Genomic DNA, 19124 nt, shown 5'->3' with positions numbered 1-19124 from the left:
GTAATAGAAAACAAAAAGTAATGAACTGATTTGAACCCCATCATTCAAATCTTGATCTATCTTGTTTTCAAAACACGTAAATTTTCACATTATTAAAGTTTGAAACCTCCGAATGGAGTCGATAGTAACCGAAAACAACTGTTCCACTTGCCGTCAGTGTTCTGATTGGGCGACTTCGACCCGAAGGCGCACGGCACATTGTGAGACCGCTTTTCAAATGTTTGGATTGTTTGGTTCAGTTCGTTCACGACTTTCTACGTTGTAAGAAAGCAACGTCAAAAATATTGTTAATTTGCGGTTTTTTTACGTAAAAACACGCGCTTTGTGTTGACAATTAATTATGTGAATGTTGGGACTGATTTAAGAAGTGAACTTGTTTTTTGTGTTGTGTGGTTTTTTTAAAGGGAATGTAGTCGGGTGGTTTAGTGAAATTTTTTTGTTAATTTTGAAGAGTTCTCATGAGGACTCTGGCGGAAACAGACAGAAACACTATACCCAGGGGGTGGGTAAGACAGGCTGTTATGGGTGTACTCAGGTGGAAGGACGTTCCACCACCTGCAAGAACCGATACTTTGCATAAGGGCATCAATTTACAGGTTAGAACCGTTTTTTATTATTTAGTTCAGATGCATAGATAAAAAACAATGTTTGACAATATATTTTAAAAATTAGAGTCAACGCAAAAAATATTTAATTTGCCAGATTTTTCGCATATCTTATTTAGTTACATTCATTTAAATCATTTATAATACTCTGTTTTGAAAAGTTCTACAAGAATATAGTCAGTAAAAAAAACTAAAGCTAAGTTCCTGTTGAATAAGTTTATGCTTCATCGATCTTTCGATAATTTTGTTAGAAACAGGCACTGTTTGATCAAAATATATTCGGAAAGATTCGGAATTTGAAAATGACACAAAACAACATCACTAAAATTATTCTAATTGTCTTTTTTTGTCAACTTTTACTGAAGTCTTTTTCATTGCCTGCATAGAATTTTGTATAATTCTAAACCTGATATTTATTATAAAAATATAAAATTTATTTGAAGTACCTTTGTTGTTATATTTATTATCGGGACCATTTCATCGAAAATAAACCATTCAATGTAGAAAAAAGTTTTCTACTAATAATTCCTAAGATAGGGTCACTTATTTACCTGTATCTCACCTGAAGTTTTATAACTTTTAATATAATTCTTACCTACTTTACTGTAACCCTGCATTTTATGGGAACTGATAGGAAATAGTTAAATTCGTATTTGATCAATATTCCATAGGCCCAAGAATTGAAAATATCTTTATCATCCTCATTCTATACTTCACACTACACTTTTCATTTATGTATATTGTCCCACTACTATCCCATATTTGAAGTGTAATTGTTGTAATTGAACAGAAATTTTTTCCTCAAAACCAACTTTTTATACAAAATTTTCATCCCGCACCGCAATTTTAAATGATATTTCTATGAATATCAGTTAATACTCAGATAATTTTGATTCATATTGAAAAAATTGTTTGGCATTAAATTTGGGGGAAATTTGTGGTTAGTAACTCGCTAAGTTGAAAGTTTTGAATCAAAATGATATTTCGAAACGGATATATACGATTTAAAACTTTCTTGACTAAACAAAAGTTTACTCAAAATATAAATTTGAAATATCGAATTGAAGACTAAATTTTATTATTTACAAGTACAGATACACTTTCAAACACGTTCCTTTTTATGCAGATATAAAAATATTAGTCAAAAAAGAACTTTATCAATGTAAGGTATATAACAGAAGTTTTCGGAAAAAAGTTGTTGCCCTCAAATTAATTCTAAATAACTTAGAATCTATTTACCATTGAGAACACAGATTTTACATATGTCATTTCAATTTTTGTCATCTTAGTTACAAGCGTACAAGTTAACTAATACATATATACATTTCAGTTGAACACATTTTGAGAACAGAATATTGTACTTGTACCATGTTTAAACCTTCCAAAAATGGCCTAAAGCTCTGACTAATACCCAGTCAAATAGTTTAGTGGAATATTTAAAAGATAAATTAGGAACAATTCGAAGGTTGGATCGCCGATTTCGAGTTTCTCACATCACCATCAATCGAGAGCTGAAGAGAATGGAAAGAAATGTCCCAAATATACTGAAGATCAGTTGCGCAGAATTCCGATATGCTGCCATGCAATATGAATACATAATTTCACAGAGAACAGAGTTGTGATCACGGATGACGATAAATATTTCCCTTCAGCACATAGAAAATTGTTCCAATGATGTAATTCCAAAAAGAAATTTTGGAAGTTTTGGTCTGGTGTGTGTCATATCTGAAGCAGACATTTCACGTCCTTATATCAGTCATGTGAAAGGTAAGGCGTTGGATGCACATATTTATACAGGAATATGTTTTACAAAATTGGTTGATTTAATTAATACACATGAATGCACATCATTCCAATAATTGAATATATTTTGGCCAGTAACTAGTCTTAATAACCACAGATTGGTTAAAGCTCACGATATACCATTGGTATTGGATGAAGATAATCCCCAAAATGTTCCCCAGCTCGCCCTATCGAAAAGTTTTGTGCAATATTGAAGAAGCTGAGATGAGCAATAGCTTTGACTTAGAATATTTCATAAAATTCCCAAAATTGACAATCACACGGTCCAGCATATGATACAACGCGTTTAGCAAAAATTATGCTCAAAGTTTTGGGAGATATTGAACAGAAAAATGTATGATAAGGGTTAGCAGCTGAGAATGACCAATAGCTCGACTTAGAATATTTCAGAAAATTCCCAAAATTGACAATAACACCGTCCAGCATATGATGCAGTGCGTTTAGCAAAAATCACGCGCAATTGTAGAAAATGGTCCGTTATTTATAATTTAAATCGTGTTTCTTATTAACTATATGTTAGAAAAAAATGCAGAATGAATGAATTGTTAACATTATTTCGTTGTTTCAAAATTACACTACAAATTTTTTCCGAAAACTTTGTTACATACGTTATAGCAGGTTAATTTTGTATCAAATTTGTAAAGTTAAAAAGGTCAAAACCCGAATGTAAATAAATCAATATTCATTCTCTACACTATAGTATATGAATCGATAATGTCATAAAATTCCTTCATACATAAAAGTATGTGAATTAGAAAAGTTTGGAAAATAGCGGAGTAATAAAATCCATACAAATTAATGTGAATTTCACTAATGCACAAAAATTAGATTAGATTACTTGTAGGTTTTCCCATATTTTGAATATATAGTATTCAAGTACAAGTCTTTTTAAGTATTCTGTTGGGATATCTAAATGTAAAAACATTTTATAAAACCATTAAAGTCAACGAGCTAGTGTCTTCAACAAAAGAAAAACTTTTAATTTTCATATAAAACAAACGAAAATTTATGCGAATATACTACAAAATAGAATAAAACGAAACCGTGATTTGAGTACATATAATAAAGAAAACTGATATTTTGAAAATGAAAAAGATAAACATGATGAATTAATGAGATTAATAGTAGATTGCCATAGAATTCTGTTTGGTTGAGCAGATTTTCTTCTAAACAAAAACCGCGTTCTCAAATGGTTTTATGTTGAGCTTATTATTAATTTTATACCAATAGGAATATACATTTTTTATTTTGTCAATGTGCACAAAAAAATCTGTCAGAAATCGTCAGAAATTTGTGCACATTGCTTCTTCCTATAATTCTATTACTCGTAAGCAAAGAAATTGTTGACTCTCATGATTATTACTGTTCAGCTTATACCCGCTATTTTTTATTATTATTTAAACTGACGTCGAAAAACAAATTTAAAAAGTAATCGCAAAATCTTTCACTCTCTTATTTAACAAGAAGGTAGAATGGTACCTGTTTATACCTTCCGAGAAATTGCAAAATAAAACTGAAATTCGTTTATTTGGTTAGGTAAGGAAATTATAGATGCGGCTCATAATTAGTCTAACATAGATTCAGAATGAAATGTTTTATTACAGACACATAAATTCAAGATCGATCGCATGCGCACTTTCAACAATGTCGTTCTCTTCAATGTTGAAATTGAGCATGCCATCGGTCCTAAACTAATTCGGAATTTGACCCGCGTACAAAGCTATCGATACTTTCTGAATTATGATTGCCACTTATCGGTAAAATGTGCTTAACCCACGTACTAACCCAATTAATATCTTGTATGAGTCTATAATCTTTAAGGATAATTATCTGTAGTACAAATAGGCCATAAACTTTTTATTTTTCATATTAATTCGTAGTAAATCTTGTTTTAGACTAAAACCTTTGCATTTTCGGCGATTGGTGAAGGGCAATGTCTCAACCAAAGTGTCATTTCGTGGTGGCTCTAAAATGATTTGAAAAAAATCTGCTTTGATGCCTATTCGTCCCTATATGTACGAGATCCATGAATACCCAGTATATTTCTCGAACACGTTATGTCTTTTCGTTTTTTTTTTGAGACTAAATTGTAACTCACGCAGGGCAATGCAATTCTCAATTTTGTTAGAGAATATTACAGGCTCTCCAAACTCTTTCAATATCTCGTTACTAAGGGCCACCTAAAAGTCCAGACATTAATTATTTAGAACAACTATGGACCTAAACTGATTCGGAATTTGATCCGCGAACAAAGCTATCGATACTTTCTGAATTATGATTGCCACTTATCGGTAAAATGTGCTTAACCCACGTACTAACCAAATTAATATCTTGTATGAGTCTATAATCTTTAAGGATAATTATCTGTAGTACAAATAGGCCATAATTTTTTTATATACCATATTAATTCGTAGTAAATTTTGTTTAAGACTAAAACTGTCGAAATTCTCGGCGATTCGTGAAGGGCAATGTCTCAACCAAATTGTCATTTCATGGTGGCTCTAAAATGGTCTGAGAAAAATTTGCTTTGATGCCTATTCGTCCCTATATCCATCCCTAGATCCATGAATACCCAATATATTTCTCGAACACGTTATGTCTTTTCGTTTTTTTTGAGACGCAGGGCAATGCTATACTCAATGTTGTTAGAGAAGGTTACAGGCTCTCTAAACGCTTTCAATATCTTTTTACTAAGGGCCACCGAAAAGTCCAGACATGAATTATTCGGAACAATTATGGGATGAGCTCACAAAGAGAATCAATTTCGTCCGATCGAAGAGTAGCAAGCTTTTGTGGAGCATCTGTTGTTAGTATTGATTCACTTAGATTTATTCTGTTACATTTATTTATTTTTTTCCATTTTGTATATCAAGTTATGGTTTGTTATTTATATATAATAAGCAAAAAATGTTTAGAATGGCAATACAACAAATTAAGGTCACGTTAATACCAAGTTTTAGTTTTCATTATCATTTGAATGTAAATTATTGTCATTTCGTGTTCAATATTGTAAATATTTGGGTTTAATGAAGAGATGAAAAGGTAAACTTCGAATTTTACAAGGGGTACTGGAATTTTTGCGAAACAATGCGTAAAGAAAGAAATATGATCAAGACGTTGTGCCACCAGTTGCTTATATTTCATTCATCAGAATTAGCAACAAGCTACGTCTGGCTCTTCTCGAAAATAAAAAATGTGCTAAAAAGGAAATTTTTTCACACAATTTTTGTCATTTAAAAGACCAAGATTAGAGCACGAGCCTCCCAGTAATGGAATCAAGGAAAGTTAAAAACATGGCTAGCTAGAAATAATTTTCTCATTACATCTCGTATTCTTACTTTGTTCGCTATTGAATTATCATTTTTCTTCGTGTATTCTATTTTAACAGAGATTTATTTTATTTCAACTATTTATCACATTGTCCGACTTTTCGCAACTCAATAAGAATTCCATACATGCCGCTTGATAAATTTTTCTCCAGGTATATTTGTTTAGTTTCACGTATTCGCTGTTCGGTGAATAAAAATCGTTCTCATACGTGCTCTACTTCCATACACTTTCCGTATAACTTCGACCCATTCAATAAATCGTCGGTGATGCAGTTTTCATTATTGCATGTAGACTACAATATTGAGTTCAGTTAAGTACTATGGAAAGACTATACGTTTGCAAAGTTGGACGTATTTAATGCTGATGTTATTGCGAATCGATCCAAGTTTCATGGTCATATTACCAACCGTTTCGCAACTACGGCGATTTAAACTATTAATTAGAAAAAGTTTGTATGTAACGAATTTTATTATAGAAATTTATTTCGGGTCTAAATCAGCCATGGGATATCCAGCGTTGGTTTGAGAAGTAGTAGGACCTGTGGCTAAAATTAAATAGGGACCCACTACAAAATCAAAATCAGCTTAAACTTTTTTAAATGTAATATATTAGTTTTAAATTAAATATGAATTATAAGAAAAAATAAATGAAATTTGTGGAAAAAAATGCAAATTTTGCTATGGATGCTTTCTAAATAAATTATCGAATTGGTAAGTTTGCGGGGGCCCTACCTTCTAGCCCCCCCTGGACACTATCCGACACTAGGGCTATTCCTATAAGATTTGAATCGGTTCTACGATGTTATTTAAATTTGAGTGGGTTATTTTAGCTTGGTTATCAATTATTTTACGCAAGAAATCAATGTGGCAAATAAAATATATTATAATTACCTTCACACTTTTTTTATTATAGCTAACAGGGAATATGTTTTTTTTCCAAAATTTTCCATATTTGCTTATGATGTTTATATTTTTTGGCAATACGTTTTTTTGTATCGATCACGACTATAACAATAAGAATTGTTACAATTTGAGGCATTCTCTGAACAATCAAAAGTGAAGGTTGTGCCGCACCCAAAGTACGTAATTATGACTAAAATTGAAATTGCAAAAGTCACGTGCAGTTTTATTAACAGATAGAACCAGTTGAAAATGAAAATGTTTAAAACTTCATTCCTATTAAACGGAGGTCTACTTTAAATAAACATATCGATGATAAAGATATTACTCATTTTAATATCAACAGCAAATGAAACTGAAAGTGAACCCGGATAAAAGAAATCACAAGAATATTTGAAGCGGAAGTTCCAACTGTTGTTAGATGCCTTCAATAGAGATCGATCAAAAACTATAACGTAATCATAATGTTAGATTAGTAGTCTTATATTAGTTTTTCCTAAATGAAGTGGGAATTAAGAAAAATTTCTTTTATCATAAACAAGAAATGATCTTATAACTTTCAGAACAATGCTTGATGTTCGATTACGAAGAGAAACAATTTTTTAAATATCTAACTATCCGAAGAAGCATTTGTGGAATTTTTGTTTCATAAATATTTGAGGTGTGAGTACAGGTAGCAGTCAGAGGGAGTCAAGTCTGGAGGATAGAGTGAATATGGCAGCAGTGCATTCCCTGGTTATCCGTTAACTTGATAAATAACAATTTTTCTTCTTATGTAAACCAGAAAAGTTTTACATCCACTTATTCCAAAATATTATAAAAGTAATTTGCGTTTATTGCTCTGCCAATTTATAATTACTTCACAAGTGAAATTCCTTTCGCATCCTAAAAGTGTTCCTTGGACCGTAACTTATTTTGAAACCGAAGTACTGGGACCCAAGGCTCATCTACTAATGGAAAACACACAAAATTTTGTTATTTTGTCTCAAAACACTTCAAATATTGAAGTTCAACATTTGTTTATCAATTTTTTTGGTGCTTCATCTTTCAAAACTACAAGATATTCAAGTTAGTTCCAATGTACAAAACTACTGTGACATATCAATCTAATAGCGCCATCTCTTATTGATCAGTCGCTAATACGAGGTGTGGCTAAGTGGTAAGTAAAGAGACAGAAGCCTGAAGCAGGCTTTCGATGCCTACCGCGTCTATAGACAAATCAGTGTAGTCGTGGCACTTTTTTAGAAAAAACTATAATGGAAATTTATTATATTATCATATTTATTAAATTATTGAAATATATTTATGACACTGAATGTTTTTCGCGTCCACGTGTTTTTCAGTAGTTTACGTTTTTAAGATAGCTAAGGAGATGTTGAAGATGATTCACGTTCGGGTCGCCTTTTCACGTCAAAAACAACGGATGAAAATATCGAAAGAGAGTGCAAAACTGGTGCTTAAAATTCCCACACATTGAAAATTACTTAAATTCATTAGAAAAGCTAATAACTTATGAGAAATTGAATCTGTATTAAGAGGAACCAGATTTGAGTCTATTGAACCCGTAAAAGAAAAAACGGCGTGCATTCTGAAGAAACTGACAGAAAAAGATTTCCTGCACTGTTTACTACAATAGAAGATCCACATAAAGCGATGTAGGGATAATAAATAAATATACATAAAAAGTTTTATATCACCAGTCTCGTTATTTAATAGCAACACCTCGTATAAATTTACAATTTTGTTTATAATAATTTTGAAAAAGGGGACCGAAAGTCACTTTTAATCGTATCTATATTTCTAATATATAAGTAAATTTACTGTTTGGACTATCTATAAAATCTATTAAGTTTGGTTTGATCTTTGAGAAAGTGATTTAAGAATTCAATCAGCATTTGAAAATCACTCAAGTCGAAGGTAACATTTTTTATTACTTAACAGTCTTACGAAACTAGTAAATGTTATTTGTCTACGTATAGCACTGGTAATTTACATAATGAATATGTATTTATAAAATTTTTTATGAGTTGGAAGTAGAAGCGGAAACAATTTTCCTTTTACCATAGCCGCGAATAGTCAAATTGTTAATTTTTTTTTAATGTGAAAGTCTAATTTAAATTGGTTGTTACCATCAAGTACCAATATCACGTCGAAATGATATTGACGTTTCAATTTATGATAAAAATAACTTTTGTTAAAAAGAGTTACCACTTAATTTGATCCAACAAAATCATTCAAATGGCGCCCCCTTGGAAAAATGGAGTAATATTTGGAACATATCGGCAAATAACTATGTTAAGCTTCTGTGGGTTCGAGGACAGATGATTTAGAAAAAAGTGCTGTCACGAGTCTGAGGACCACTAATGGTACTGGTAGAGGCGCATCCATAGTACTGGCAGACAATCCAATCCAACTCGAGAGAAAACAGCAAAGGATAATCATTCAAATAAAAAATTTAGCCTACTGTTCCAATAGCAGTACACTTTGTTTGTTTTGCTATAATATCCACATTTTGATGTCGGGAAACGTCTTAAAATCTCAATAAATCTCTTCGAAATAGCTTCCAGTTTAGAAATAACCCAAAAAATTTCATCTATAATGCTCCTGAATACGTTGAAAATGCAGTTGAGAGTTTCTGGTATTCTGTAAAGAGCGAAAATATGTATATTTCTAAAATATTTCGAACAAACAATTGGTAATTATTCTTTAAGACTATGCTTTCAATACTAAGCGAGCTCATGACACCGGTTATGAGGATGGAGTTGTTAAAAAGATTTGTAATATTTTCCGAAGCTTGTACACAAAAATTTTTTTCAAGTTTTTTATTAGAAAATAAATTCATTCAAAGACAGATCCCAGAAACGGACGTACAACCAAAAGAATAAAGTTATAAGTGCTTCCAAAGAAAAGAAAATCCAGTTCCACAGCTGCAGTTACAGCTTACAAAAAAAGTTTTACCAAACATCTGCTGCCGAGCACACGTGGCTGAGCAACAAAGAAACCTCATACACATGTCGCAGAAACATCGAATAAAGAATGAAAAGTATCTACTGCTTCTGCTACAGAAGATGCCAAGTATAAGAACACCTAATATCAAAACGAATTTATTATTCTCAATTTCGGGTTAGAGGACGACAGAAATTCCGATCGCTCATCATCTGTAAGCAATTTATCAAAAACTGGAATCAGAAGTTAATCAAATTATTGGTCATTTTTTATCCGAGTCACTCAATTCATACCTGAAGCTGAGCAATAAAAATCATCTTAAGATGATTGAGAAAACATACGCTGCCATGCTCTACCAACTCTAGTAGCTCAAATCCTAAATCACGAATTTTTTGCTGTGCAACATGAGATTTGTGTGCAGGGGCGTTGTCCTGCAAAAATAAAACACCTTTGGATAGCATTCCGCTTCGTTTCTCTTCAATTTTTTTCCGTAGAGTGGTCAGTGAAGTCGATTGATAATCTCCAATTATTGTTCTACCCTTATCCAAAAAATCAATCATGATTACTCCATGGCAATCTCAAAAAACTGAAGCAAGAACTTTTCCAGCAGATTTTTGGACACGAAACTTCTTAGGTCTTGTAGAACCATTCCATCGATTGTTGCTTTGTTTCTGGATCGTAGAAATGTACCCAAGTCTCATCCATAGTAACAATTCGGCTTAAGAAGTCTACAACATTTTCAAATCGAGCACAGATCGAACGCGATGCTTCTACCTTCGCACGCTTTTGGTCAACATTCAAACATTTGGGGATCCATTTTGCAGCAATTTTTCTAATGTACAAATTGACGTGAACTATATGATGAACGCGTTCATATGAAATATTCAGTGCTTCAGATATCCGTTTTAGCTTAATTCGACGGTCTGATAAAATTATGTCATGAACTGCATCGATATTTTCGGGGACTGACACAGAAACTGGCCTTCCCGATCGGTCATCATCTTCAATGGAAAATTTACCTCTTTTGAAGCTTGCATTCCAATTTTCCACGGTTGTATACGAAGGACATTGATCACCAAGGGTATTAAGCAAATCAGCTTACCTCCTAACCCCTTTTAAATACATTTTTAAATCTTTTTTCTTTTAATTTATTGCGTAATTCTGGTTTACTTTTTTGATTTCAAACTTTACACTGATACTTCTAATAAGTTATTGTTCGTTGCTATGGTAACGCAATATTTTGTTTATGCATGGAACTCTTGTGATATTATAGATGATGATATATGAGAATACTCTCTGTAGTGAATATTTTTCATTTTTTTATAATATAAAGCATGTCAATTGTAAACAATGTAAACATTATTATTTAAAGTTAATCGACCAGAGAATGAATGGCCTTCTCATTTCAAACAGAACAGTAATTATTTTTATGTCAAGTTGATGTTTCATATCTTCAAATATAGTATGGAGGATAGAGGCAAAGAGAAATATCTCATGGGAGAACAGTGGAAAAAGTGTCCAGCTGTATACGTTATAACAGTTCAAAAACCTTCCAGAATGACGCTAGTCTAGACAAGGGGTATGATGGTATGAATTTACAAATTTTAGATGAATTGATGTATACTGAGCTGAAAAATTTATGAAAATCATAAATAAAAAAGTGTAAAAAGTTGTAAATAATATTTGGCGCTTCCTTTAAAATTTACCTTAAGGTTAATGTGGTTAATAAACGCATTTTGACGGACACTTCATCATATACTGAATAAATTGATCTATTTTTTTCTACCCCCACGTCTTCGTGTACATTCAGCTTCTTCGTAGCGTTCCATTTTAGGGTGTCCGGAAAATAATACGTCTCAGAACCCTTGGATAAGTGAACGTCGCTTTCGGAGTGCGGTCGAAGTCAGGAAAAAACGATCGCCCGGTACGCGAATTCCTTTCACCTGGACATACAGTTAGTGGGGTCAACCGGAGATTAAGAATTGTTGAAACCTCCACCACGACAATGCGTGCGTTGTCTCAATCGACTGACAAAAAAATAGATATATAAATAATATTTGGCGCATGAGTTCCAAAACTTTTTCAATTACACCGAGGAAAGAAAATAAATAATAGAGTATTATAAACATTTTATTTATTGAACAATATTATATACTAATGATATTTGCAATGTCAATTATTTGCAAAAACAATTATTAATATTTATTGGATTGGATGCAGATGGAATTTGTATATCTCTACTAGATGTTGATGGAATCTCTGTAAATATGTTTGTGATTTCGATACCATCTGTAGATGTGTTTGTGTCATCGAAGTGAAACTGTCAACTGTCAACATTGAAGTGACTTGAGTCATATGAAGGAAGTTAAAGTTGTCTACTCCAGAACGTCCCGAAAGCGTTTTGCAGTACGGAACTGTCACTTTCACTACATGGAACTCTCAAAACGCAACTTTCGGTATATAAATGAATACAGAACAAACAACTTTCAGATGGCGTCGTCTAAAAATATATTTAACGTTCCACGTAACTCCAAATTTATTTATCAACAATAAATTGTTAATTACTACATTCAAATATTGAAATCTAAATTGATATCTATTGTAATTCCAATGAATATGGGGTTAAATATGAGATTTAATGAACGTTTTCAATATGCAGTACGATGTTTTATAACAAACAATACTATTTACGCCTGAAATCCGGGTATGTGTTTGTATATTTTGACCAAATAATCGACAATTAAAATTTCATTCATTTTTGACTAATTATAAAAATCGAATCTAATCGTATTATTCAATATTTTCGAACAAATTATAATTTTATTTCAATTATGTAGGCCCCAAAAATTGCCAATTAATGTTGTTTAATTTAAGTTCTATGAATTACGGTTTTGCAAACATAATTTTAACTTTTAAATTTTAGACTATATGTCAGTATTTAATACATAAAACTGCTTTTCAAATACGTAGAATTGAATTAATTCATTCCAAGTACAATAGATAACTACATTTACTTCTGTTATGATAAAAAATTGTGAAGCTCATTTAATACCAATCTCTTAGTCTAACTTTTTTGGAGAATATGATATTAAATAAAATCCTAAGCCCTTATTAGACGAGGAATACAACCTGGGCAACCACTCCGATAACCAGTTGCCAGTCTGGCTTTTGAAGAGGGCAAGCAGTAGAGTAGCCAGAAAATCACCAACTTTGAAAGAAGATGCTAAGTACGCTGTTCAGTACGTTTGGTGAAAGTGACGGTCAAGAAGAAGTATTTACTTCTGCTGTCGCGACTCATGAAAAAAAGAAGACGAAGAGGGAGGACAATGCATATCTATCCAATTTTTTCTCTAAGAACACTTTCCGATGAACTTTGTGCAGATGACAAAAAGTTTTTTAATTACTTTCGCATGTCGAAACCAAATTTGTTCAAGCTGTTTGATCTAATAGATGACATAACTGGGATAGATACTGAAATGAGAAAATGCATCTCACCACAAGAGAAGCTTATAGTAACTTTAAGTCAAGAAAGTATTTACATTAAAATTAATTTAGGTACTAATAGTAGTTTTCTTCGCGAGGTAGGAAAGTAAATGCAAAACACCAGAAACAACGATAAATAGCGTAGCGATAAGTAATCCCCGATATCTGTGATTGACAAAATTCCTGCGTGGAATGAATGCCACTGGGTGCTGCAGGTTTTCTGTGACCTGTAACCTGGTGAACCAGTTCACCTGCCAAATGGTTGACGATGGGAAATAATGCAGCCGCAGCTTTAAATTTTTCAGAAATTAAAGAACTCTCTTTTCGTTCTATTCTGGCCAATGGTTCTACCTTTCCTCCATTTAGCTAGGACAGCACAACCCCAGCCCTGCAGAGGAGTAGCTCCTATGTCAGGACCAACTTCAACAAACCTTCCTATAAAAAACGCAACAATACTGAGCAGCCAGTGGTTGCCGGTGCCGTTGCCGGCTTAGGAAACCAGTCGACAGCCAAAACGTGGCTGCGTGATCAGCTGCTTTCGTGTAAGCAGTACACGGTGACAAGGTAAGCGACTGGTTGCGCAACTTGGCTGCCTAGTCTAATAAGGTGTATAGTAAATAAATTGGTTTGTAACCCAAAAACTGTACAGTAGTCAAACCTATACTTATTCAAGGATAGCAGACTAGCAACAAGATAATATATACTTAATGATATTTGAGTACAAGGCTTAACGTCAAGACAAGTTCAGTTTCTATTTATGTTGATATCAGAGTATGGGCACAAATCGAAACGAGTGAGAGTTTACTAAATTAGGTGTACAACAAATTTCCATTGAGGAATCGCATCTCGATCATCGGATAAGAGGTAGCCAGATAAGAAACAAACAACAAGCAGATGGAGAATAAGCAATTTTTTGACCGACTCATTTCTCATGTTCAAAACATTCTAGAGTCCACCGTCCTCAACTTTAGTGCAATGGTTTTCCTAACTAAAATGCCTTGAAGAATACCGTTATACACAATAGAAGAAAGAAGGAAAGCTCTTGCTTATAAATAGTGAATATACAAAATTATCGATAACATTTTCACATCATTATAAAATTAGGACGCGGTTTGAGTTCCTTGAACAGAGTATAGTAGGCTCAAATTCTATTTTCCTTCAATCAATCAGATACAGTGCATGTTCCCTTTTTAAAGCAACCAAAATTCACAGTAAAGTACCAAATAGAACATATTGGTAACAGAGTTTCTTCACCTAACAAATCGTAAAACGTATCATAGATTGTTTTTTGTTGATTCGCCGCTAGTCTCGAACCTAGTCGCTCAATTATGTTTGTATTATTTTCTGATAAATTTCCGTCTATTTTGATGGTTCTTAACCCTCAATTACTCCTTAAACCCTATAACCAATAACACTGTTTTGTCTTACCACATAAATAAGTTTTGATCTTATTATATATTGAAGACTTCTGGGTTAACCACTGGAATCTTCTGGACTTTGTTCCTTTCAAAAAATCTCTCTAAAAGCGAGAAGCTGGGTGAAAAGTAACATGTGCAAAATGACAATGTATTTTCACAAAAATCTAAGCAACAAATTTATCAGGAACAACAAAATGTGTCATTAAGTGTAGTCAGTAAATGTGGACCAAAACGCAGATGGACCCAAATTAACAGATTAAATTGAAATCGTATCTTAAACCAAGTATTGGGCATGTTTGCAAATATCGGTACATGAAGATAGTTATCTGGGGGGTAGGCTGATAACTTGTCCCCTCAACCCTCCTTTTTTTTTCGAGCTTGGAGCGGGCAAAAGTGCCATTAGGCTATTCAGTCTACCCAGAAGCACTGTTGGCAGAGTGATTATGTGATGTAGTAAAATTAACGAATGGGAATCACAACATAAAAACAAAAAATGTCAGACGGTAGACTGGTAAAAATAGCAACTGATATATCTCCAATTGAAACACAGAGTAGAGGTCGACCACGAAAGAGGCGAAGTGAAAATCTAGAGCCAGGATGAGGAAAGAAATCGAAGAAACAGGCGTTAGCTTTATTATGGAAGAAAGGAAAATAAGGAGAAGGCAGTATGTTGTAATTTTTTCCGCGGGTCACGATAGAGGGTTTGACTAAGTGAATAAACATAATAATAGATTGGCAATGACAAAGGGATTATCTGTAGAACCTCAGACTTTCACAAAGGAACCACCTGAGTGTATTGCATATTTTGTGTGAAAGAGAATAATCCTCCTACACGTTTTCCCCGAAAAAAATTAAACTTGGAAGCCAACGAATTAGTAGAATTATTGGATGTAATGGAACACGATTAGGAATGTATGAGTGTATTATGCTGTATTGTCGATTAATTAAATTCACTATAAGTTAACGAAGATAATTCGAATAAGCTGAGAATCGCCCTTGAAATCTAAGTATAAAATTTAACACGTTTATCAAAGTACAAGTAGAAATTGCAATAAAAAATGATTGTTGATAAGTCAAAAATAGCTTGTATGACCCATCGAATAAATATTTCAATTCAATGTGAGAATTATAACTGTTAAACATGTTTCAAAACACCGCACATACCTTAGTTACTTATATCATTTGCATATGTAATTGATGTCAATGGAGTTTTGTATTTTTTTGAACGGATTAAGTGTCACAAAATTTGAATTCAAGTCGAAACAGTACCTACACAATATATGAAATTTTTTTATTATTAGTCATGTTTTATCTCAAGCAGATTTTTTTATGATTTTTATAGAGTGTGCTATAGAAGACAGACTACTTCGACATTTGGACAGTCTTCGTAAAAAAGTCTTAATTAATTTAAAAATGAAACGTTACGCCCATGGTTTGTTAATGTGCAATTTCTTCGGTCATATAAAAAATAATTCGAAATAAATATTAAAAAAATGTATTTTTTTATAGAAACGGTCTTTTAAAAATCTTGTTAATTAATTTGAATATTTTTTGAATTGATATTAATTCTATATTTTTTGAAAAATTGAAGTATGAGGAATGTCTGAACAGTTCCTGATCCCAAACAAAAGATGTCAGCACTTATCAATACAATTTGTGGAATATATATGGGAATTGTGAAGATTTTATTGAAAATGGATAACATTGGGTATTGAAGTATCATTAAATATTGGAGAAGTGAATGGAGTTTTGTATGTAGGTTGTTGAAGGTGAGTACTTAAAATATGCAGCCGGAGACTCTGTACATTAGTAGCATTTAAAATCAAACTTGACCGTATCAGCTTGACTGATCATTAGCGTTCAGGAAGACTAACAATTGCGAAAACCAGCGTAATAATGGAACAAATTCACCAAATGGTCTTGGACGACCGTCGGATTAGGGTTATGGCTATCGGCATATTAAAAGAATGCTTTTGGTATATTCTGACTGAAGAATTATGCATAAATAAGCAAGCTACACTATTTTCGAATCACAGTCCGTCAAGTGCCTCTTTCAATGGACAAAATAAATAGTAGTAGCATGTAGACAAATCGGGACTATAAGAAGGGTGTACCAGTATTTTCCAACACAATTCGTTCAACGTTTCAATCGCAAGCCGAGCTGTATGCAGTCTAGCGTGTAGCAGTATCGCACTACGGATTGGAAAATCATGTCGTTTTGATCTGTAGACGAGTTGTACCGTGTTTTTCAGGAGATTACTACAATTCTGGGCAGTTACTGTTCTTTGTTCAGTCACAAAACGTTCACTTTAAATCGCGTGCATCTTCCTCATAGACGCGCGTTTACTTTCCGAAATGTATTGTTGTAGCCAAGTATCGTCTGTGGTGTATATTCGGTGCAAAACATTTTCTCCTTTCTCTTCATACCGCTGAGCAAACTTACCAGCGTGTGAATTTCTGCTCAAAATACAGTCTTTGCTCAATATTACCTACACTGAGTTATCTACAGTGCTGATGTTCCTCTCGGTAACATTTGTTTTGGGGCGTGCACATGTGGCAAGTTTACTATGACTTTTTCGCATTTTTGGAAAGTGGAACTCCATTCTACACATGAGTCTCGGAGAGGCATTCATTCCCTGAATAAAATTTTCTATAAATTTCCGTGGATTATCTTTGACCAAAAAACGAATAATGATGCGTTGCACAATAGACCTTGATACCTCGTGGTTGTTTAGGATGTAAATAATATTATACTCATGTATTGAAAACCACAGGACGAGGTGTCATATCGTTGGGCAGATATAGAAGAATAGTAAAAACCGCGCTTGTGCTGTGGACAAAGATATAGCAAATATGGACCATGAGGCTATTAATTAACACATAGAGACAGGCTTATTTGTATGTCATGTGAGGCCAGAAGAACCGCGAGCCGGAGCCTAGGTTGTTAATTAATTCATATATGCAACAATCAAAAGATACAGTTTTCACACTAAATTCTTATTAAATTCATCAGGTAGGTAAAAATGGAAATACACCAATATATGTGGAAAGAGCCGGCTCAAAGTAAATGATAGTTTTTTTTATGAGCAACGATTTTCCAGACGGAAGGAATCAAAAGGTAGGAGAGAAAATATTCTTAAATTGATGCTGTTGAAAGAAAAATCTTTAAGTAGATTATGTCTATCAAAAAAAGAAAATGCGCGTGCGGTTCTTTTTGCTAGGTCCAGAAAACCCACTGGCAAAGGACTACATGAAAGATTAAGTCTTATAGCAGATATACTTTAAATAAATTTAGATATAAAACAGATGTGAAATGTGTAAAACATCGATCTTATTGTTTTTCTAGTGTAGATCTTTGCCGTCTTTTGAATATATCATTCTCATAAAAAATATACAGAAGACCCCGAAGACATTTTTCCAGATGTGTTCGGCAATCAAATTAAAGAGGCAAGCTGCAGCCAGCGGCATCCAAAAATAAAAAAAGGTGAACGAAAACAAAAAAGACGTGAAATCTAGAGAGAAAACAATGTCCTCAAAACATCCGCGAAACGTGCGGTGTTTTCATGATTCGATTCGTCACGATGGACGCTCTGAATTTACCACATTAATTTGAATAATAGTACATTAAATTCTATATATAAAATTAATGCTTTAAGTCGATTTGGAAATTAAATATCGTACTTAATTAATATATAAATTTTTAGGAGAAAAAATTTTTTGAAATGCATTGACTGAACCTTCTAGAACAACTTCATATACATATATAGTTTGAACATAATTCTTCCGAAAAAAACTAACCGTAGTCCCCATTTTCAATAAAAGAAAAATCTTGTTGATAGCGTGATAATTTAATTTTAATAATAATTAAATCCATGTGTAACACGCAAATCTGTTTTTACGATTGCTCAAATAAATTGTTTGCGTAATTCTGATGTAACTTACCTCGGAATTTTCTTTTATAATATCAAGTAATTTTGGAACTAAATACTTCCGTTATGTAGGTAATTTATTAAAATTACGCCTTCAATATTCCATTATAACGTTAGGAAGATCTTCGCCACTGAGGTTGTATCTTGATTTTTTTCGGTAGTGGTGAAACAGCAAACTTTCCTTTGTCTTTTCCATACTGCGTTAAAAGACGACTCCAAATGTTTTTTTTGAGGTTGGTTGAGTGCATCTCTTCACATTAGTGATATCCACAATTTTTTTATGTTTAATTTGGCACGTCGCTCTTAAAAAATGAGGTCATGGATTTTTTCAACATTCTGAATACTCCACCTACATGTTTGTTTGAACATGACTACAAAATCAGTTAATGTGTCCTCCAAATTTTTGAGAATTTGCTTTGGCGTCATCTCTTTCAAACGCGAGTATTTAATCACCTAGCGTTGTTCGAGAGAATCTGATACTGATCCTTGAATTTGGATTTCTACTGAAAGCACTCTTCATCAGGTTCCGATTTATCAGTTTTCAGCATGAGTCCATACACAAAAGGTTATAACAAATAGTTCTTTTTGGTTCATCATACCAAATTATAATTGGATCTGAAGCAATTTGTAATATTTCTGACTGTCCAGCGATTTGATGGATAGAAAGATCAAAATGTTGCATTACATTATAAGTGCTTAATTTTGATTATA

General features: G+C 32.9%; 1 protein-coding gene across 4 annotated transcripts in view; it reads left to right on the top strand.

Moving 5' to 3' along the window:
- Window positions 1-19124, top strand: part of LOC130897384 (rap1 GTPase-activating protein 1) — an 848316-nt gene that overhangs the window by 605749 nt on the left and 223443 nt on the right. The window contains exon 1 of one of the 4 annotated variants that reach the window (XM_057806217.1): window positions 184-596. The exons of the other annotated variants lie outside the window; for them this stretch is intronic. Coding sequence (XP_057662200.1) covers window positions 459-596 — 138 coding nt within the window. The 5' untranslated portion in view covers window positions 184-458. Of the gene's footprint in view, window positions 1-183; window positions 597-19124 lie in introns of those variants that run through there. 4 annotated transcript variants of the gene reach the window in all.

Source organism: Diorhabda carinulata, chromosome 8, assembly GCF_026250575.1.
Source record: "Diorhabda carinulata isolate Delta chromosome 8, icDioCari1.1, whole genome shotgun sequence".
NCBI classification, from domain to species: Eukaryota; Metazoa; Arthropoda; class Insecta; order Coleoptera; family Chrysomelidae; genus Diorhabda; species Diorhabda carinulata.
The sequence above is the reverse complement of the archived record's forward strand: the minus strand, read 5'-3'. Positions and strand labels throughout refer to the sequence as shown.